Here is a 21,809-nt window from a genome sequence, read left to right as displayed (position 1 = left end):
GACCTAAGAGTGTCATGATTTATTTTGCAGCAATTTTTAAAAAAGGCTGTACTCTTAGATTGGGCCCCTAGCAAGAGCCTCTCACTCCCTCAACCTGTCTCTGGGCCTCTTCCCTGTAACTTGGACCCTTCCATAGTGTTTGAAAGAGTAGTAAACTCCCGATACAAGCGCACCCAGGAGGCGCTCAGTATAATGCTTGCTAAAGCAAGGAAGGAAGGAATCTTAACTGCATTGCTAGGTAGATTGGGATAAAAGGAATAAAGGAATGTTGGATGGCTCCCCGCACAGAATGTGGGAAAGCAAGGAATGCAGGGGAGGGTTTCTTTAGCCCCAGGAGGTCCCTGCCCTCCAGGTCCGGACGTGGTGCCTAGGGAGCATCGCTGCAGAGTTTGCGGGACCAGGAGGGCGCGGCTGCTCTTCGGGCCCCGCCCCACCCCGCCTCCTCCCGCCCCCCCGGCGCCGCCACCAAGGCTGGCGAGACGGTCACGCCGGAGCCTGCGCACTGGGTCCCCAGCGCCTCCAGAGGTTCTCTACTCGGCGGCTCGAAGATGGCGGAGCGCGCCGGCGGCAGCACATCCCTCAGGGGGCTGCGCGAACGGATGGGTGAGCGGCCCGGAGGCTCCCGGGGGAGCCCGGGCCCGTGCGGGATGCGGGCTTCTCGCGGACCCGGGGCTGTTGTGGCGGTGCAGAGGGTGCCAGAAAACTTTACTCCGGGGTGGCCTCGCGCCGTCCGGTCCACCCCTCACGCGACACGGAGTTCCCCTAGACGGGACAGGGAACCGTTGTGGGACAGGCTTGGGGGGGACGGCCGGCCAGCATCACCAACGGCAGAAGTCCTGTGGCCAACGGCCCAACGGTCGCCGCTAGCGGCCGGACCTCGGGGGCGGGGCGCGAGGGAACTAACGGGCGCGGGGGGTGGAGGGGCCTGGGATCCGGGACCCCACAGACGGTCCTGAGCTCCGCCGGCGGTTAGGGGGGCGGTAGACGCCCGCGCGGCCACAGAAAGGACGCGCCCGGGTCTGGGATGTGCGGGCGCCCGCCCAGACCCCGCGCGCCGGGGCAGCCCTTCCAGGCGCAGAGCCGGGAGTTTTCCCTCTGCGCGCGGCGCTAGCGGTCACATCCTCTCCCACAGTCGCACTCGTTCCCTCTCCCAAGGGCTTAATATCCCGCACCCTCCCAGTCAAGGTCCGGTGAGGACGGAGCCTTGGGGGGATGTTGCTTTGAAAGTTGGGAAGAAACTTGCTTCTCAGCTCCTTCTGATTTGCCTGCTGTGGCACATGACTTCGCCAAGATGTCACCTCCCGTGGGACAACTAGCAGACCCTAGGCTGCAATGAACGGAAAGCAGCACTTGAAAGTGCTTTTTCCTAAACTGCTCCCACCGCCAAAATGCCGCCCGCCCCCGCCCCCCATCGTTAATTTTATAGAATTTGGCAGCGCATTGCTTGGCCCAGGAGACTGCTCCGCTAGCTTAGTGAAAAGGTGTTTCTCGCTCGGTGAGAGGTTACGTGCTGTTCTCAGACTAGCTCCCTATTAAGAACTTGAATAAAACGATTTTAATTGATTATATTGAAATCCTTAGAAATTTGCAGTTGGAAAGTTGACTGCGTTTGGGAGGCTTTCTGTTACTTAGGATACTGCAACTCCCCAGTGTATCAGAAGCAAGTACACCTTGATCTTTACTTGGGAAGCGAACCCCTTCTGTTTCTAGCTTATTTTGCTTCACCTAGGAAGAATTTACAGTAAATTCGGATTGTTTTACTGCTTGTAAGTAAGGCTCCCTGCCACTGGTTTATTTCAGTCATTTAAATTAACCAGCATTCTGGACAATACCCCCCCCCAAAAGAAAGCATTTTTGGGTATTGAATGTTGTGTTTTATGATCTTGTATGAGACAGTCGCTTGAATTCACAATATTTCAAGCCAAAACCTTAGTCATGCAAAAAGGGCTTAACCTAGAACCCTAACTGACCTCCTTGCTGCCCATTTCATATTAGGAATTGAAAACCTCACATATTATATGTTAGACTTTTCACACAGTACCAGCTTAACTAGATTTGCCCTCATGGTCCCAGCATTTTCCTGAAGGGGGACAAGGAGTCATTGAAATGTTTTGCCAATTTGTGGCAAATTAAATGCCACTGTGACAGTTGCTTTTTTTTATTCTATTAATCTGGTCCATTTCATTTCCTGCTGGGAACCAGGCACCAAGAGTTAAAACATTGTCCTGAATAAATAACTTCTTTGGGTACATGAATTATGTATATTCATTGAATTGTTTTCTGTGCCTAGGACTGTGCTAAGATTGTAGCGCACTGAAGAAATACACTTTTAACAAAACATGTGTTTTATATTTTAATTGTTTTAAAATAATATGCGAATATTTCAACCAGATGAGCATAAGAAACTTTGCCACTGGCTTATCACCTTTCTTGTTTTCCAGATTCACAAGTGATTTCTAGGTTTATGATAAATTACTTAGAATACTTTCAACAAACACAGAAAAAGCTACTAAGATTGAGTCAGATCATGGAATTTTAGAGCTGGAGAAAACTTAAAGGTTCTCAAGTCTGGTACCCAGAGTCCCAAGTATAAAATCCTGGGCAGCTTCTACAACTTGAATGTGTATTCCAATAGCTTAAGATTTTTCCAAGTAGCCATTCCACCATAGACATCTCTGAATGATAGGAAACTGTAATTTAAGACATGCTATCTTTTAAGTTTATTTTTTGATGATCTCTGTACACACGGTGGGGCTCAAACACACCACCTGGACATTAAGAGTCCTGTGACTCTTTCCTTTTTTGAGATGGTGGTCCCTATGGCAGTAATTATGATGTCACTTTCAAGGTTACTCTGTAAAATGACTCCCAGATATCTTTCCTCAGTAGCAAGGAACATCTCAAAGTCAATGGATGACAAGGACAATGACAGTCACTCTGTTCCTTTGATTATTTTAATTGCCCATCTTCAGCTGTTATATTATTTCCTGATATATAGAAAACAATTGTATGTGGTATCCCAGGGGCATATTTCCTGTGCTTTCACAAGGGTAGAGAATTTTCACTGTTAATCTCCAGATCCTTCCTGAAGATGCCCAGCATTGTGGGGCATTTTAGATACAACCATACATGGAATTCAAGGGCTCAGGAATATATGATAATTGGTGTATGTATCATCCTGGCATTTTTTTTTCTTACTCTCCCTCTAATTGTGCTCCCCTAATCTTGTATTTTATTTTATCCTTATTGAAGTTTATTTGCCACTTTTGGACCTGTTTTACAAGGCATGTGTAAATTTATCTTTGTTTGCCTGATATTTTTCTACCTGGAATAATACTATGTCAATGGAAATTCCTTGGGTGCTTCTCCACCTTCACTGCATTAGAATAGAGCTTTTAGCAACTGGAAATGCCTGGGCCTCCACCCCAGAGACTGGGGGTGGGGAAAGGCAGGCAACTTAGGGTAACCCTATGCAGCCAGGATAGAAAAGCCCATGTCTACGTAATTTATAAATGTACTTAAATTGTTTTTAAAGACTTTATTGAGAGAAAGTGTGAGCAGGAGAGAGCTCCAGCGGGGGTAGGGGGAAGGGAGAGGGAGAAGCAGACTCCTTGCTGAGCAGGGAGCCCACCATGGCACTGGATCCCAGGCCCCTGAGATCATGACCTGACCTGAAGGCAGATGCTTAACCGACTGAGCCACTCAGGCGCGCCATAAATGTACTTTTTTTTTTTAAAAAAAGATTTTATTTATTTATACATGAGAGACACAGAGAGAGGGCCAGAGACCTAGGTAGAGGGAGAAGCAGGCTCCCTGTGGGAAGCCTGATACAGGACTTGATCCAAGGACCCCAGGATCACGCCCTGGGCTGAAGGCAGATGCTTAACTGCTGAGCCATCCAGGCATCCCTAAATGTACGTTTTAATATCGGGGCTAATCTCTGAGGATCTCACTGCTGACCTGTCGATACTTCTGCTTCCAAATTCAGATCCATAAGCACCAAGTCTTTTCTAAATTCTCAGTTTATGGCGAAACAGTTTTTCCAGTTCTGTGCCAGCTCAGTTTTTCTAGTACTTGCTGTAATGTCTTGTCCGAGGCAATTTTTTTAAAGGATTTTATGTATTCGTGAGAGACATAGAGAAAGAGGCAGGCTTCTCGAGTGGAGTGCCATGTGGGACTCGATCCTGGGACCCCAGGATCATGCCCCAAGCCAAAGGCAGAAGCTCAACCGCTGAGCCACCCAGGCGTCCCTGTCCGAGGCATTTTTGAAAGCTATTAATCATTAGCTCCTACTCATCCACAAGCTCGTGCTACCACTCCCACTAACAACTCTCTCTCTGTCCACAGATAGGTTGGCACATCCACAGTAAACAGCTTTAATTCCTTCTTAAAGAGTTGAACATCATAAGTACTCAGTATGTCTTTTTATTGTTGACCTGGATTATGTCATGATTTTTGCCTTATAGATGCAAGATACTATCCTTTATCTTCAAGGAAAATTGCTTGTGCTTTACTTCCTCTGTGTTACCTGTTTGTAGTATCTGATCCCTTCCCTTTACTTCCCTGTATTCTAGTTGCTGCAGCTCATGCCCTTGCCGAAGAAAGACGGAATCAGAGTGGTCTCTGCTCTCTTCCATCACAGTCCTCAAATATAAGATCAACATTTAGACCAGGTGTAATTTCTAGAACACTTTTTGACATATGTCAAAGTGCCACATCATGAAAATCTGATCTATTAATGTCTTACTATATTCTTTTTTGTTTTTAGTCATCGATGGATCCGTACTTAAAAATGATGTGAAGCAGAGATTGGCGAAGGAGCGCAGAGAAGAAAAGAAGAGACAACAAGAAGGTAAAATATTTTAAAAAAATCAGGATGAATGAATTTTCTGTCAAGGTTATGTATTTCCAAAGTGGTTTTACTTACTTTTCCTGATCTGTTTATATCATAGTTTACATTTTTTCTAGGATGAATTATATTGGATTCAGTAACTTTTTAAAAAGATTTTATTTATTTATTTATTTATTCATTCATTCATTCATTCATTTATTCATTCGAGACAGAGAGAGGCAGAGGCACAGGCAGAGGGAGAAGCAGGCTCCAGGCAGGGAGCCTGACATGGGACTGGATCCCTGGTCCCCAGGATTATATCCTGAGCCGAAGGCGGTGCTAAACTGCTGAGCCAACGGGACTGCCCCTGGATTCAGTAATTATACTAAGACAGATAAAGAAGGCTTGTGAAAAATATTTGATTAAAATGCTTAATTTTTGAAGTGGTAGTTTCTGTTAGTTCTAATTTTCTGAAAACTGAGGTATGAAAACTTCAACATTTGTAGAAACAAGCAGAATGAGGGTTTCAATAAAAATGACTCTAAAAAGGAAAATGAAGTTGCTAATAATCGTAACCGGCTTCTCCAGTGCAAGTTAGGATCTAAAAGAGAGAATGATTTTTTCAACTACTGCATTTTTCTTTGGTCTTTGAAATTCCCTGACAAAACTTGTGATCAGCTTTATTCAAATGGAGATCATTTGTCTTTGTTTCAGTGAGGAGCTGTTTCTTCTTGGAACTCTTCAGGAGAGTATTTTAGAACTGCATAGATGTTTTCCAGGCTTTAGTGAGGGGAAATTTGAAATAGGAAAACATCATGCTGTACCATAATGTGGTAAAACTGGCATGTTTAATGTGGTCTGTATAGATGAGACCTTAGAAAGAAGAAGGAAGAAAAGCATTCTGGCTGTGTGTTTTCTATTTTTTTAAGGATTTTATTTATTTGTTCATGAGAGAGACAGAGAGAGAGAGAGAGATACGCAGAGGGAGAAGCAGGCTCCATGCAGGGAGCCCGATGTGGGACTTGATACGGGACTCCAGGATCAAGCCCTGAGCCAAAGGCAAGCCCTAAGCCAAAGGCAGACACTCAACCACTGAGCCACTCAGGCATCCCTGGGCATGTGTTTTCTATTAAATTTTTATTTTAATGTTTGTAGTGTGTTAATCTTGATGGGGTTTAACTTCAGCTCAAATCAGTGGAAATAGCACATGAAAGAAAATATTTTATTTTATTTTATTTTATTTATTTTATTTTTTATTTTATTTTATTATTTTATTTTATTTATTTTATTTTATTTTATTTTATTTATTTTATTTTATTTTATTTTATTTTATTTTATTTTATTTTATTTTTTTATTTTATTTATTTTATTTGACACAGAGAGAAAGCCCAAGCAGGGGGAGTGACAGGCAGAGCTGAGGGAGAAGCAGGCTCCCCATTGAGCAGAGAGCCCAGCTCTGGGCTCTATCTCTATCTCAGGACCCTGGGATCATGACCAGAGCCAAAGGCAGATGCTTAGCCTACTGAGCCACCCAGGCACCCTGAAAATAATTTTTTGTTTTGTTTTGTTTTTAAATGATAGTAAAGGTTTTCATTTATTTATTTATTTATTTATTTATTTATTTATTTATTTATTTATTCATTCATGATAGACAGAGAGAGAGAGAGAGAGAGAGAGAGAGAGAATGAGGCAGAGACACAGGCAGAGGGAGAAGCAGGCTCCAGAGAGAGAGAATGAGGCAGAGACACAGGCAGAGGGAGAAGCAGGCTCCATGCCGGAAGCCTGGCACGGGACTCGATCCCGGGACTCCAGGATCATGCCCTGGACCAAAGGCAGGTGCCAAACTGCTGAGCCACCCAGGGATCCCCAAAATATTTGTTTTTAATATGGAATTTTAGTTTGGACAGGATTATGAGGGTCATCTAGGCCATCTCCATTATCTGGGTTAAATGAACACCCAGTGCAAATGATTCTTTAGTGGCTTAGTGGCCATTCTCGTTCACTTATATAATTTTTTATAGGTTGGGACGCCTGGGTGGCTCAGCGGTTGAGCATCAGCCTTTTCAGCTCAGGGCGTGATCCCAGGGTCCTGGAATCGAGTCTCATATCGGGCTCCTTGCATGGAGCCTGCTTCTCCCTCTGCCTGTGTCTCTGCCTCTCTCTCTCTCTCTCTCCCTCTGTGTGTGTGTCTTTCATGAATAAATAAAATTTTTTTAAAAAAAGAAGTTGGGGGACCACCAGGACTGGGAAAATAGAGTGGAAGTTTGACTTGGGCCAACTATCTATTTGAAAAGCTGCTGTGATTAAGGTTCAGTTAGATTTTTGTGATGTGGGACGCCTGGGTTGCTCAGCAGTTGAGCATCTGCCTTCAGCCCAGGGTGTGATCCTGGAGACCCAGGATCAAGTCCCACATCGGGCTTTTCCCTCTGCCTGTGTCTCTACCTCTCTCTCTCTCTCTCTCTCTCTCTCTGTCTCTCTCATGAATAAATAAATAAAATCTTTAAAAAATACTTTTTTATAGGTTGTGTTATTTTTAAGAAAGAGGAGATATATTAACTTTCTCCTTTGTGAGTACTGTGGAAAACTTAAATATTTTCTTGGCTCTTATACCTTGAAAATGTATTTGAAATATTTCAGCCAACAAAGAAACCCAGATCCTTGAGAAGGAAAGAAAGACCAGGATCCAATATGAGAGGCAAATGGAGGAGAAACAACGAAAGCTGAAAGAACAAAAAGAAAAGGATGAGCAACGGAGAATATCTGCTGAAGAAAAAAGGAAGCAAAAACTACAGGAGGAAAGGGTACGGTACATGTTTCCTAGCCTGTTAATCAGATGCCACGCTGTGTTGCCTGGCACTGGAATACTTCTTTCTTAGTCCTTCACCGCCTTTCCTGCCCACCCTCCTCCCCCACTGCTGCTACCACCAAAGGACCCAGTCCTAGTTCTCTCTCCTTCCTTCAGCGGTAGAGCCTCTTTGGCCCTGTCCTCTCAGATCTCTGAGTTTTGAACTGCTAGCTGAGATCAAAAGGAGCCTTGCAGGCCCAGGAAGAGAGCCCTTCTGCTGTCTGGGATGTGGCCCACAGGTGCCTGCAGCCCAGGGTTTGCTCTGAGCTCCATCCCAGCGGCCTTAGTATTCACAAAGCCACCAATAGGCCCCCATCTTACTTCTCACAGCAGCTCCTCTGACTGCTTGAGTGCATGCTGGTCAGATGACAGCACTTGCTCTCCCATCTGGCTTCCTCTGCCTTTCTCCTGTGTGTGCTCTTCCACCCTGCTGTGCTGTGGCCCTGTGTCTCTCTTTACCTTCCTGGACTCTTGCTGTCTGATGCTGTCGGTATGAGTCACTGCCTTCTGTCCTCCTTCAATCAATTAATTGGTCTTTCGAGTGTCCATACTTGGGCATTTGGCTATCTGTCCAGTTCTGTCTGACTCCAACACCAGATTTTACTCCTGTAGGTCATTCCACTACTTCACATTGAGGATCCTTGACTCCTTGTGAATCTGCCATGCTCTCTGGGACACCATCCTCTTTCTTTTTTTAAAAAAAGATTTTATTTATTTATTCATAGAGACAGAGAGAGAGGCAGAGACACAGGCAGAGGGAGAAGCAGGCATCATATCGAGAGCCTGACCTGGGACTTGATCCAGGGTCTCCAGGATCACTCCCTGGGCTGCAGGTGGCGCTAAACTGCTGCGCCACCGGGGCTGCCCCACCATCCTCTTTCTTGCTGGCATTCTTTCTTTTTCTTTATTCCACTGATTCTCAAGTGTCCCTAACTCAGTATTTGTCTCAGGTTCTCCATCTGACTGTGACCTTTTTTCTGCCAGAGGCGCCTCACTTTTCATTCCTCATTGTCTTAGCTTTTCTCTCCATCTTTGGGCTTTCTGCCTATTCTCTCCGTATGCGTGTTTTTATCTCTCCTGCTTTTCTACTGTTGTTCTTATTTTTTTGATTTATTTTTTATTTTTAAAGATTTTATTTATTTGACACAGAGAGAGCACAAGTAGGCAGAACAGCAGGGAGAGGGAGAAGCAGACTCCTCACTGAGCTGGGAGCCCAACGCAGGACTTGATCTCAAGACCCTGAGATCATGATCTGAGTTGAGGCAGACCTTTAACCAATCAAGCCACCCAGGCATCTCTATTGCTCTTATTTTTTTAAAGATTCACTTATTTATTTTGAGAGAGAAAGCACACGCAAGACAGTGAGTAGCATGAGTTGGGGGAAGGGCAGAGGGAGAGAATCTCCAAGCAGGCTCCCTGCCAAGTGCAGAGCCCATGACAGGGCTCAATCTCAGGATCCATGAGATTGGGACCTGAGCCAAAACCAAGAATCAGATACTTAACTTACTGAGCCACCCAGGCACCCTTAAATATTCTTTTTGATTCCATTTATCCCCATGAGGCTTCTCTGGTGCTCTCTCTTCCTCCTTGTGCACACGATTGCTCTCACATGCCTCACCCCCAGCCCCTGCCCTGTGTGTGTATCTTCCTTATTCTAGGACTGTTTGCATGCCATTTCTTCCCCACCCATGGTCCACTACATTTTTTTTCTCTCTCTCTCTACCTTTTTCTGTGGCTGTTTATGCTGTTTTTTTCATATTCCAGTATTTGATGAGCTCCTATCCAGGATTTCTATCACCATCTTCCTTTGTGAAAGCTCTTTAATTGACTTCTGTGGTGAAGAGAATAAAGGCCAGACATAGAGTGATCTGAACTAATAGACTGAAAGAAAGTAATGCAGAACACTGCAGAGTGGGGGAGGGTCCCTGGAGAGGAGAGACTCCCAAGGACTGAGAGAGAAAAAGACCATCTTAGAGAAAGAAGAACCTCAGAGAGAACCCAGAGAAAACATAACAAAATGGCACTGCAGAGAGGCAGGGAGCCAGGGGTGCAGTGGGAGAAAAGAAGCAGGAGGACAAAGAGAAAAGGGGCAAAAGAGAACCAACCTCACAAAACTAGTGTGATGGGGTAGGGGTGGACCCTGACAGACTAGGAAGGGTCCATGGGACACTGTGAGCAGCCTGCACATAGAAAAAGAGAATAATTTATTAGAGCAGGAGGTGGTACTGAAGAGGGCTGAGTACTGAGGAGACCTGTAGGAGCCACAGGTGCAAGGGGAGCCTGAGAGGACAGAGGGCCAGTGCATTTGGAAGCAGGGGGATAGAATGCTTAGGAATCACAAATGTTTCAGTAACACAAGATGAATTACTGTTTTCAGTCTTGATTATACTTTCTGGGTTTTTAGTAATTTGAGCACCTTATTTTCTGTTGGAAAATATAATTTTAAAATATTGCCATTAGATACATTTTAAGAATTGCAGTTGCTTTTCTCCTGAGAGGATACGGAGGACTCTCCATTTTCCTTGTATGTTTATCTTTTCTCTCAGAGAAATGGTGGGGGCATTGTAAGGATGATGTTGCTATGAAACAGTTGTCAGGGAAGAGTAGAAAGCTTCCTGGCCCTGCAGTTGATTTGCTTACCTGAGTATAGTCCATGGTCTGTTATATCACGAGGACTTGAAATATCAGAAAGGAAAACTATGCATGCCCCTCATTTCTGGCAGTGGGATTGTTTTGCCACAGTGTGGTGTTTACAATTGAATAGCTATTATCCTGAGCCCTTGCGATTAAAGTTGAGGTCCGATTAAAGTTGAGGTCCGGGGCTGTTTGGCTGGCTCAGTCAGAAGAGCATGCACTCTTGATCTTTTGAGTTGGAACCTCACATTGGGTGCAGAAATGACTTAAAAAAAGAAAACTTAAAGTTGAGGTCAAGACAAACACATCAATTATCTTTTTTTAACTTTATTACTAGAATTAAAGATGTTATAAATGGTTATTATAGATTATTCTGGCATAGATTTCACTTATATGTAAGTTGATTTTTTTTGCCTCATTCTACAAACAATTTAAGGTGTATTTAATTTTATTTTTTAAAGGTTTTATTTACTTATTGGGGGGAGGGGCAGAGAGAGAGGGAAAGAGAATCCCACACAGACTCTATGTAGAGTGCAGAGACCAGTTTTGGGTTCAGTCCCATGATCCTGAGATCATGACCTGAGCCTAAATCAAGAGTTGGACGCTTAACTGGCTGCACCACTCAGGCACCCCTTAAGGTGTATTAAAAAAAAAAAAAAAAAACAAACCACAAGCAGCCTAGGTGGCTCAGCGGTTTAGCGTTGCCTTCAGCCCAGGTTGTGATCCTAGAGACCCGGGATCGAGTCCCACATCAGGCTCCGTGCATGGAACCTGCTTCTCCCTCTGCCTGTGTCTCTGCCTCTCTCTCTCTCTCTCTCTCTCTGTCTCTGTCTCTAATGAATGAATAAATAAAAATTAAAAATAAATAAAAATAAAAAATAAAAAACTGAACCACAGGGGCTCCTGGGTGGCTTGGTCCATTAAGCATCTGCCTTCAGGTCAGGTCATGATCTCAGGGTCCTAGGATTGAGCCCCACTTTGGGCTCACTGCTCATGGGGAGTCTGCTTCTCCCTCTCAAATGAATAAATAAAAAAAAATTTAAACCCCACATATCGCATCCAGGAAATAAAATAAATGATTGAGGGGATAAATCGCAAGGGAAAATTGATGGCAGAAAATGCTAAAACATAAGTATGCTTAGCATACATTAAAAAAAAAAGCACTACCTGGTTTTTGTTTAGTTGCTAGAAATGAGCTACAAATTTGGTTCTAAATTTCCTAATGATATAAGCAAAGAGGGAAGCACAGTCCATTCCTCATTTCATATTCATAAGATTAAAGCCTGTTATTGAAGAGAAGCATAGACATTGATTGATACTAGAGACATGGTCTTCAATTATTTGTTTGTTTGGTCTTCAGTTATTTTTAACTATTACCTGATGCCTCCTCAACATTTTGCATGATACAAAAATTTGATAATGGGGTGGTTTTCTAACCCACAGATTTAAATTATACTGACAAAATTAATATGTAAAAATTTGTTGGCATTTATTTTAAATAGGAGAGGTTCAAAGCTGTTCTCTATCGAACATTGGAACGGAGCAGCCGTGTCGATTGTCATCAAAAAAGATGGTCTTGGGAGGGCTCTACAGCCGTGAACTCTGAGACTAAAACTGGTAATTAATACAATTGTTAACCTTTAGGTTCATTTATGTTCCTATTTTGTAATCTCTGTAAAAATGATTAATAATTAAGCTTTATACAGCTTTATCTAATGAATATTTCAAAAATAAATTAAGTCTGCCCCGTTTACTGTGGAGGGTACCATAAATTTTCCTGTAGATGAATATAATTCTACAGTTTCATAAAACTTAAATTTATATCATTTGTGAGGAATGACAGGGAACATTGAGCATCTAATTAATGCGTGTACTCTGTCAAACTGCATCATGAACTCACTTTATTTCAGTTAATGATGCTTTAGGAATATAGTAAATTCTGTATCTTTTCTCAGTTAATAAAGATTCCGTATCAACTGAAAAACTTGAGCAGAGGGCTTCTGGTTTACACAAACAAATGTCTTTGTCATCTGCAGGTCTTCAGAACTCTATCGCCAAGAGTAAGTAGTTATTTCATGTATTCTACTGAATTTTAAACCAATGACATAAGTTCTTTTTATATCTTTTCTTAGTACCACTTACCCTTTAGATGGTGGAACATTTAGATTTATTTTCAGAAGAGAACCACCTTGTTTTACAGCAGAGATGGTCATTACTATTTTGTATTTTCATCAGTATTAATCCTTTTTTCATGATTTGCATATGAATCAGATGGATTTGCTGAGTTCAGGTGGCCCAAACTGAAACATATTTTAACCAAAAGACATTGCCATTAAGTGGCTCAGTAATTTATTACAAAAGTAATTCATATTTCTACCTAACCGGTAAGTGAAATCCTTCCTCTAGAGAGTAGCTAGATTGGTCATTTGGATTTTATTAAGTTTCATGAATATCACCTCATTTAAGGAAAATGTTAGCATATATACAGCAGTGGACAGGTTGATCTGCTTCACATATGTCCTATTTGTTACTTATGACAGCCTTGTAAAGGTGACAGGCAAATGTAATTACCTACCTGGCTTTATAGTTAAGACCCTAAGAAATTCAGTGCTTTTCACTCTATCATGCTTATTGATGGCTTATATTTTGGTCATTTGATAAGCAGGTCATGATGTTGAAATTGTACTTTTCAGTAATAAGCCTATGTTTTCCTTCAAAGAAAGTGGTCCCGTGTTCAATGAGCAAAGAAAGCATTGCTAACCTCCACTTTAGAACTCTTCATAGTGCTAATGTGGTGTTCTTTAAAAGCAAATGACTACTATGACTACTTTAAATATGTCTTGCTTCTGGTGTTTGCCCTTTTAATTAGTGTTCCTTTTTAAAAAAATCCTTCACCTACCTGTCAGTGATCATTTCTGACTTGTTGCACATGGTGCTTCTTTCTCACTGATGATTGAAATGGATTAGGCAACCATACCCATCAATCCAAAAAATAAATAAATAAATCCTTTCCAGAGGCAAAAATGGAAGTGATTTTGGCGAGAAGACATGGCAAACATATTCCACATCATTCCCACTTTTGTGCCTTATGAATTGAAAAAATAAGGGCATAATTATGGTTTGAATTTAAAGATCTTTTTGTATTAGTAGGTACCTTGACCTATTTTTGAGTAATGCTATAAAATTGCAGTGCAGCAGAAGTTCTGGATCTCATTTAAAGTGTAATTAATTGTAGCAGTAGTTAACTTAGTGGGAAAGATTTTCATTTTTATCTAAATATTACAGTTTTAAAATGTTGAAAGGGATTTTTGTTTTGTTCATACTTATGTTAGTTGTACTTTTAGGAAGGACTCTGAGTTTCCATTGATGAGCTTGAGAGACTTTTTGTCAGTCTTGGGTCAGTCTTTTTTTTTGTCAGTCTTTTTTTCTTTTAATGCTAACAAAAGTCGATGCACTTACCACCCTAACCCTTGATAGGCTTTCCCAGAACATTTATGTGTAGCCTGGGTTTATTTGTAGATTAATGTGGGAAGGTTTTCTCTAGTGCTTTACTTATCATATAATAAAATTAATTTATTCACTGATACAATCTTTTAGAAAAATTAAATAGCATTCATTACAATGTTATATTTATATACTTTGCTTTTATATATATAATTTTTCATTTTGATATATCTTAATTGTTTCACAAGCATTCACTCTGTTTCACTGTCTAATTGCTTTGAGGAGTTAGCAAATATTGCTTCTGCAGACATGTATGACATTTTTAGTATAATGAGAAAATACTAGTATGCTTTCCTTAATAGGCCTCTTGCTGTATTATTAATGAGACTTGTAAAGAGGAGGAACAGGTAATGAATTTCAGGATAATAATTGCACTGAAAGAGCAATTCCAAGTAATTTTTTAAATGATTTTTTACTAGTTTTTAATACAAGAAAGTATGTATAGAAGATACTTTGTGAAATAACGTACTTAAAGGTATAGTATATTGCACACTCTGAAACACTGAATGTTTTAATTAATGATGTCAGGGAAAATAAAATCTGTATTGGCAGTGGCTTACCTTTGTAAAATCTCTTCAAATTGAAATGAAACCTGTTTGATCCAGAGAGATGAACATTTCATGCTTAAATGAAGTACATAATCTAATACCCTGTAATATTTTAAGTAGCTCTGTTTTAAAGCTTGGCTGATTCAAATTGCCTATTTTTCTTCTGCTCATTGCTGACTCAAAATAACTGTTCACAATATCCTGTCATTTGTTGCAGTATGAAAATAAAGGATATGTGATTTAATCACACGATTGAATTGATTATACCTCTGTGTCATGCTGTTCAATTACATTATCAATTCAGGCATTTTCAGATGATGCTATGTTGTCAATATGTACAGGTCCCCAGTTTAATTTATAGGTTCCCAAAAGAGAAGTTATTCTTTAAACAGACACTCCTCAGTATCCTGAGCCAGAGTATTTCAAGTGAAATGGGAAAGTGTCTACACAAACCATGTTTTTCATTAGGTTGCTAAAATTGTGACGTCTGTGCCAAATGTTAATGATCATTTTTGTTTAAAAAAGTAACGATTATAACTAAAGTATACATTAGTTTAGTAATAGATGTCATGGATTGTGTCCAAAATTAAAGGTTATATATTCCCAGTTTGGGAATATTGATTTGTCAGGTAGTATTCGACATTTTCCTTCTAAGTGTTAGAGAGTAGCTAGATTGGTCATTATTAGTGTCTCCTAAGTGTCCTAAGTTAAAACTTAGGAGGAAAAAGTTAAAACTTTTTTTTCTTAATTTATTTTCCAAATAACTTAGAATAAACTAGTTTTAAGTTTGGGGATGTAGAATCTCTATGTGAGATTTATAAGCAAGAGTAGAGAAGGTAAAAAATATTTGGAAAGAGAAGTGACTGACTCCTGAAATAATATATTTAAATAATTTCTAAAAAATGATATTCTTTTGCTGTCGATCTCCAGAAAAAACAGAAAAGAAGAGAAGCTCGTCTTTGACTAGAAGATCTGGCAAACTGCAGGCATCTGCGGAAACTGACCACGTAGAAGAAAAACCAGGTGGTTAGTTCTTTCTAAGTGCCAATCTTAAGTGGTAGTTTAAGAGCTCTCTTGGAGCACCTGAGGGTTGGCGGAGGCTCAGTTGGTTGAACTTCTGACTTCTGATTTTGGCTCAGGTCATGATCTCAGGGTCGGGAGATCGAGCCCTACATAGGACTGTGCAAGGAGTCTGCTTGAGATTCTCTTTCCCTGCACTGCCTCCCCTCCCCTGTACCGTGCTGCATTCTCTGTCTCTTTCTCTCAAAAAAAATCTGTATTAACATTTGGTCACTTGAGAAGTTGTTCCTAAAATTGGGAGCCAGAATATCCCTTCTTTAACTAAAAATGTACTTTGATGCCATACTTACTTGACTGAAGCTAAGAGTGTGTCTTCAAATGAAATACGTAATTCTGCTGTCATCTGAGCAAGACATTTATAATGAAGCTGAGGGACTAGATCACAGAGTGTTGGTGTAGAGATTTTGTGCTGGAGGACTTGATTCTCTTCAAAGATTTCATCAGTTAGTGTTTAGAAGTTCTAAGTTACTGGTCATAATTTGAACTTCAGAGCTTTGCTATGTTGCTTCAGGGATTACCCACATCTAACCTTTGTGCATGTATTCGCTGATTATTATACACAGAATTTGATACTTAATACTGGGTAGTACCTCTTTATTTAAAGTAGTTTCTATCTGGGGCACCTGAGTGATGTTCTGTTGGTTAAGCGCCTGCCTCCAGCTCAAGTAATGATCCCAAGGTGATCCATTGGGCTCCCTGATCCTTAGGGAGTCTGCTTTTCCTTCTCCCTCTCCCCTTGCTTGTGCTGTCTCTCGCTATCTCACTCTCTCAAATAAGTAAATAAAATCTTAAAAAAAATAGTTTCTAACACCTTCTCCCTCACCCCAACTCATGTTTGTCTCAGTCAAACATGATTGTTGCTTTTTGTTTTATACCAAACCATTCACTTACAGAATACTCTCCAGTTCTTTGATTCAGGCTGAATCCTATTATTAACAAATGCCATTGTCATAGAGATCTTTGTGAATATAAAAATGTTTGGAGCAAGTTATTTACAAGATGCACTTTTTAACAAAAGAAATCAGTCAAGTTCCTTGGAGCTTTTGGTAATGAACTTGACCAGTATGACTGTCAGTAGCATATATCTGTAGAAATCCATGTCAAAGTTGCTTTGTCACATACAACTTCTTTCTCCATATGTGAGTTCCTCCATAGAGACTATACATTGGATAGGGTTCTGTTAAATAGGTTATCTAGATTTCTTTATTGGGGTTATTGTGTATGCTGGGGCCTTTGACCCTTAATTCAGGTGATCTCTTCCATAGCAAGGCAATCTGATCCCGTGGCAGTGTTCACTCCCATTATATATATGTTGTTCTCGTTGCTTCTACTTTCAGGCTGGGAAAATTCTCATTTGCAGCAGTTCACATTGCTCTTTCTTGCTTCACATTTATTTGTGAGACCTCAACTTGAATCCTTTTTGTTTGTTCTTATTTAGCTCGTCCCCCGTATACCAGTCTTCGGGAGAGTAATTTAATCACTCGCCTCCTCGTTCCTACAAAAGCATCAATAGCCAGGAGCAAAAGTGCTGCTTCTTTATCAGTCCCTGGGAAAGATACTCCAGGTAACAGGCATAGGGCAGAAAGCCCGAAAGTGTTAGTATTTGCACTTAAAAAGCAGGTTAGGGGTGCCTGGGTGGCTCCATCGGTTGAGCATCTGCTCTCTGTCTTCGGCTCTGGTCATAATCCTCCAGGAATCCTGGGATCAGGCCCCTGTCAGGCTCTGCACTCAGGGAGCCTGCTTCGCTCTTCCTTTGCCCCTCTCCACTCATGTTTCTCACTGTCAAATAAGTAAATACATAAAATCTTTAAAAATATAAAAATAAATAAAAATTTAAAAAACAGATTATATCATTTAATTTGTTGCAGTAGGCATAAAAATAATTTGCATCAGTATTCCAAATGACTGATTTTACCCAACCTTTTATGTTGTATATTTATTTTATGCCTTCTGTTGTGCTAGATTAGTTATTTGGGTAATAGTTAATTTTGTTAAATTTTTAAATCCTTTTTTTAAAGGATTGTATTTATTTATTGAGAGAGAGAGAAAGCATGAGCAGGGGGAGGGGCAGAGGGAGAAGCAGGCTCCCCACTGAGCAGGGAGCCTGATGCCAGGACCCTGGAAGGACTATGACATAGACCCATGACTATGACCTAAGCTGAAGGCAGACACTTAACCAGTTGAGCCACCCAGGGGCCCCTTAAATGATTTTTAAAAAAGATTTTTAAAAATAATATCTATACCCAACATATAGGGCTCAAACTTCTGACCCAGAGATCAAGAGTTGCATGCTCTACTGACTGAGCCAACCAGGCATCCCTAACTTTTTAAAAGTTGTTTATTTATTTATTCATTCATTATGAATGAATGAGAGGAAGAGAGAGCATGCAAGTTGGGGGTTGGGAGAGAGGGATAAGCAGACTCCTCTCTGATCTTGAAGAGCCTGGTACTACGCGGCTCAATCTCATGACTCTGAGATCATGACTTGGGCTGAAATCAAGAGTTGGAGGCTCAACCAACTGAGCCACCCAGGTACCCTGCCTCTAAATTTTTAAAGAGCTATGGGTTTTTTGACCTGTGCTTCTGTACTGTAAAAAGTACTGGATGTTAAAAGTATCTGAAAATTTTTATAATATCAAAGGAGAAAGTTTCCTACTCCACCCTCCTTTTTTCCCTAAAATATGGAAGAATAACATTGAGCTGCTCTTCAACTTTTTATTGTTAGTAAAATAAAACTAATATTCAGGCTTATGTGGATTTTCTCACTTATAGGTCACACAGAGTATTAGACAAACCTGTGGGTAGTAAGAAGTCCTCAGTAGTGGAGTGTGCCTCAAATGCACAATTCTCTTCATTCTTCTTTTTTCTTCTACTTTTTTCTTTCCAGAATTTATCCCACCATCTTTATTTTTTCTTCTGTTAATGTTCATATGATTAGTAAAAGAAATTAGTGCTATCAGAGCCTGTTTTGGTAGTGCAGCCTTCTTTTAGTTTAGATTCCTGACTTTGCTTTTCCCCCATTATATATGTATGTCAGATTATTTTATGCCAGTCCCTCCCCAGTCTACTGTGAGATATTTCTTGTATTAACTTTCATTCCTGTTTAATAATCTATTACTTCCATCAAAAATATAACATTTTATCTTAAATTTCTATAGCTATACTTAATATATTTTTTATAGTGCAAACTGTCAGTGTTAAGTAATGTGACTGTTTAGATACATACAGATGTGTAAATAAAATACTTTTTCCACCAAAAATGGGGGAACTAAAAAATATTCAAATTGTTTATTCATGAGTAGTCAGTCTTTGGTAATTTGTTCTGTTTTGATTATTTGATGAGATCATGTAAAAATTTACTACCCAGATTTAAAGAGGAGATGACAAATTTACCAAGTTTTATGAAAGTTACCACCAAATACTTTTTTAAAAATAATTTTTTGACCTGCTTTTGTTTAAACTCAATATATACCATTTTCTGGGGCATCTGGGTGGCTCAGTTGGATAAGCATCTGACTTCGACTCAGGTCATGATCTTGGGGTCCAGGGAACAAGTCCTGCATTGGGCTCCCCACTCAGCAGGGAGTCTCCTTGTCCCTTTCCCTCTGCCCCACCCCTTGCGTGACTTGTAATGGTACCAATCTCTGGCCCTGGTGAAGTTGTTTTAGATTACTTTTAAAAAGTGTTGAATATCTTGTAATGTTTTATGAAAATCATTCAGAACTATAGTATGATTAAAAGGGAAATGGTTTATTATAAATATCAACTTTGGAGAAGCATCCTCTCTTCATCTGTAGTGGACTATTGCTTTCACAACACCTCTTTGATGGTGGCGCTTCTGAAGTACCAACTTTGCGATGTTTTTGTCCTGTATCTGTGATCCATTTCACTAAACACTTCAGTGTTGTGTGTAATCCCTGCAGTTTACTAATGAACGTAGTCTCTTTTCTCTTCCTGTTCTTATACTGTCACATGGTGTGATACTGTCTTGTCAGGTTTCTAAGTGTGTGCAGTTTCATTCTGTTCTCATTCACTCACAGGCACCCGCAGTACTTTAGTCCAGAATATAAACGTGCCATTGTGTAGCCAGAGCAGTGACGAATTGAAGAGTAACGTAGTGCTTCACAAGTCATCAGTAGTAGTGCCTTCCGAGGTAGTGCCTCCCCAGGAAAAAGAAGCAGCACTCTGTGAGGTGAGTGCAGAATCATCACCCAAGCCAAAAGTGGAAGCTGCCCCCGAGGCAAAGGCAGAAGTTGCCCCCCAGGCAAAGGCAGAAGTGGCCCCCAATGTGAACGTGGAAGGGGCCGCCACAGTGAGTGTGGAAGCAGCCCCTGAGGTGAATGTGAAAGCAGCTCCCGCTCCCAAGGTGAATATAGAAGCAACCTCCAAGGTGAACATGGAAGGGTCCCCTAAAGGGAGCATGGAAGCATCATGTGAAACAGAAGTGGAAGCACTCCTTGAGAGCATGGAAACATCACCTGAAGTGAGTGTGGACATGTCCCCCGAGGTGAGCGTGGACCCATCCCCCACGGTGAGTGTAGACCCGTCCCCTTCGGTGAGCGTGGACGTGTCCCCTGAGGTGAGCGTGGACCCGTCCCCCGAGGTGAGCGTGGATTCATCTCCCGAGGTGAGCATGGATGCATCCCCTGATGTAAGCATGGAAGCATCATCTGAGGCAAGTGTGGAGGCATCTCCCAAGACTAGTGTGGGAGTGTCCCCCGAGGCCAGTGTGGAAGCGTCACCTGAGGCCAGTGTGGAAGCGTCACCTGAGGCCAGTGTGGAAGCGTCACCTGAGGCTAGTGTGAAAGTATTCCCCAAAGAGAGTGCGGAAGCATCCCCCAAGGCATCCCCTGAGGTGAGCCCAGAAACATCTTCAAAGGTGAAAGTGAGAGACTCTGCAAAGGTTTGTCAGATGCCTTTTATTGAAAAATTTTCTGTTAAAATCTGCATGTTTACTTGTGTAGGTTACGATAGGTCAGGTTTCACAGCATAAGCAACGTGTTCATATTTATAGCATTCTGTAATAAAATTAGTAAAATAGGATAACTTCAACGATTTAAAATTCTGATATTCATTGTACCAGTTTCCCCTCGAAGGTAGATTAATTTTTTAGTAGAAGGGAGTAACTTTTACATGAACTGTTTCTAAAATGTGAAGAAAAGCTTTTTGAGAAATAATGCAAAACTTTTAATCAGGATTTAGAAGTAGAATTTGAAGTGAAAGATTTTTTAAGATAATTATTTCTGTGATCTTGAATTTTGTAATCTGAATTGGTAGTCTAGGAGAACATATCTGTGTACCTAATTCTTATGCTTAAAAGGAAAATTAGGAGTTTAAGGAGCTATAATTGTATTATATTCAGGGTATTTTTGTCTTAAAAAAGTCAGCTGCAGTAAAGTAAATGCTAATTTCTTAATCTGATCAAATTACTCTGTTCAGAAATCAGAAATGGACAAACAGGCCTCAAATCCTACTGCCAAAAAGCGCCCATCATCACACATACCATGTTATAAATGGCCATCTTCTCCTGCAAGTACATGGCGTCCACCTTCTCCTATCAGTGCAAAGTAAGTACCTTATTTGCAGCTGTTCCTGATAAGTATTTTACCATGATAAATTCCACGAGTGTTTCATAAATGAAATAACATCAAACATAAATATAGAAAATGCATCATAACATAAAGAAAAAAGCCTTTAAAGATGGAATAACATATCATAAAATATCATAATATCAAGACAATATATTTTATGAAATGGCATGTTATAAACTAATTAGCACATATATATTACAACATCATATCAGATTTCCTCCATTAATGGTTACTTTTTCCCAGCAGGCAATTGCAAAAGAATCGCCCCCCATCACCTTCACCCGTCATGTCAAAACTGTCACATTCTTCTCTTTCCTGTAAAATAATTCCTGTTCAGCGTAGCCTATTTGCGCAAAATGCATTAGGTACTCTTGGAAAGAAAAGAGAAGGAATGCCTAAACCTTCTAACAACTCTGAGGCTGTGAGCCACAAGCAGATGGTCTATGAAGGTAAGTTCTTTCACTAAGTTTATTTAGGCAACCCAGAAAATCTTAAGGTACTTTGGGAATAGTTGCCTTTATTTTATTCCCCAATTCTGAGAACTTTAGGGAGTGAGCCTTCTTTTGATAAAGAATTAAGCCAATCATTGGCACACTATTTACTTTTTCTTGCCAGAGCTTCTTACCCTTACCCCCTTGTTTTGGAACATCCATTTTTGGAACTGATGTTAAAAGTAACTGGTTGGGGGCAGCCCCGGTGGCGCAGCGGTTTAGCACTGCCTGCAGCCCAGGGCGTGATCCTGGAGACCCAGGATCGAGTCCCGCATTGGGCTCTCT

At 40.9% G+C, this 21,809-nt stretch overlaps 1 protein-coding gene across 29 annotated transcripts in view; it reads left to right on the top strand.

Annotated features, from left to right (window-relative positions):
• Nucleotides 1–21,809, top strand: part of MAP7D3 (MAP7 domain containing 3) — a 59,643-nt gene that overhangs the window by 27,041 nt on the left and 10,793 nt on the right. For 3 of the 29 annotated variants that reach the window (XM_025460909.3, XM_035711573.2, XM_025460923.3), the window contains exons 1-11: nt 459–603; nt 4,575–4,673; nt 4,769–4,852; nt 7,469–7,632; nt 11,813–11,927; nt 12,266–12,370; nt 15,293–15,388; nt 16,881–17,006; nt 19,483–20,345; nt 20,882–21,009; nt 21,277–21,482. In XM_025460909.3, coding sequence (XP_025316694.1) covers nt 549–603; nt 4,575–4,673; nt 4,769–4,852; nt 7,469–7,632; nt 11,813–11,927; nt 12,266–12,370; nt 15,293–15,388; nt 16,881–17,006; nt 19,483–20,345; nt 20,882–21,009; nt 21,277–21,482 — 2,041 coding nt within the window. In that variant the 5' untranslated portion in view covers nt 459–548. Of the gene's footprint in view, nt 1–458; nt 604–4,347; nt 4,416–4,574; nt 4,674–4,768; nt 4,853–7,468; nt 7,633–11,812; nt 11,928–12,265; nt 12,371–15,292; nt 15,389–16,880; nt 17,007–19,482; nt 20,346–20,881; nt 21,010–21,276; nt 21,483–21,809 lie in introns of those variants that run through there. The other 26 variants (XM_049107925.1, XM_035711580.2, XM_025460911.3 and 23 more) reach the window with 23 other exon arrangements.

This window comes from Canis lupus, chromosome X (genome assembly GCF_003254725.2).
Source record: "Canis lupus dingo isolate Sandy chromosome X, ASM325472v2, whole genome shotgun sequence".
NCBI classification, from domain to species: domain Eukaryota; kingdom Metazoa; phylum Chordata; class Mammalia; order Carnivora; family Canidae; genus Canis; species Canis lupus.
Note: the sequence above shows the minus strand (reverse complement) of the source record. Positions and strands in the feature narration are given on the sequence as shown.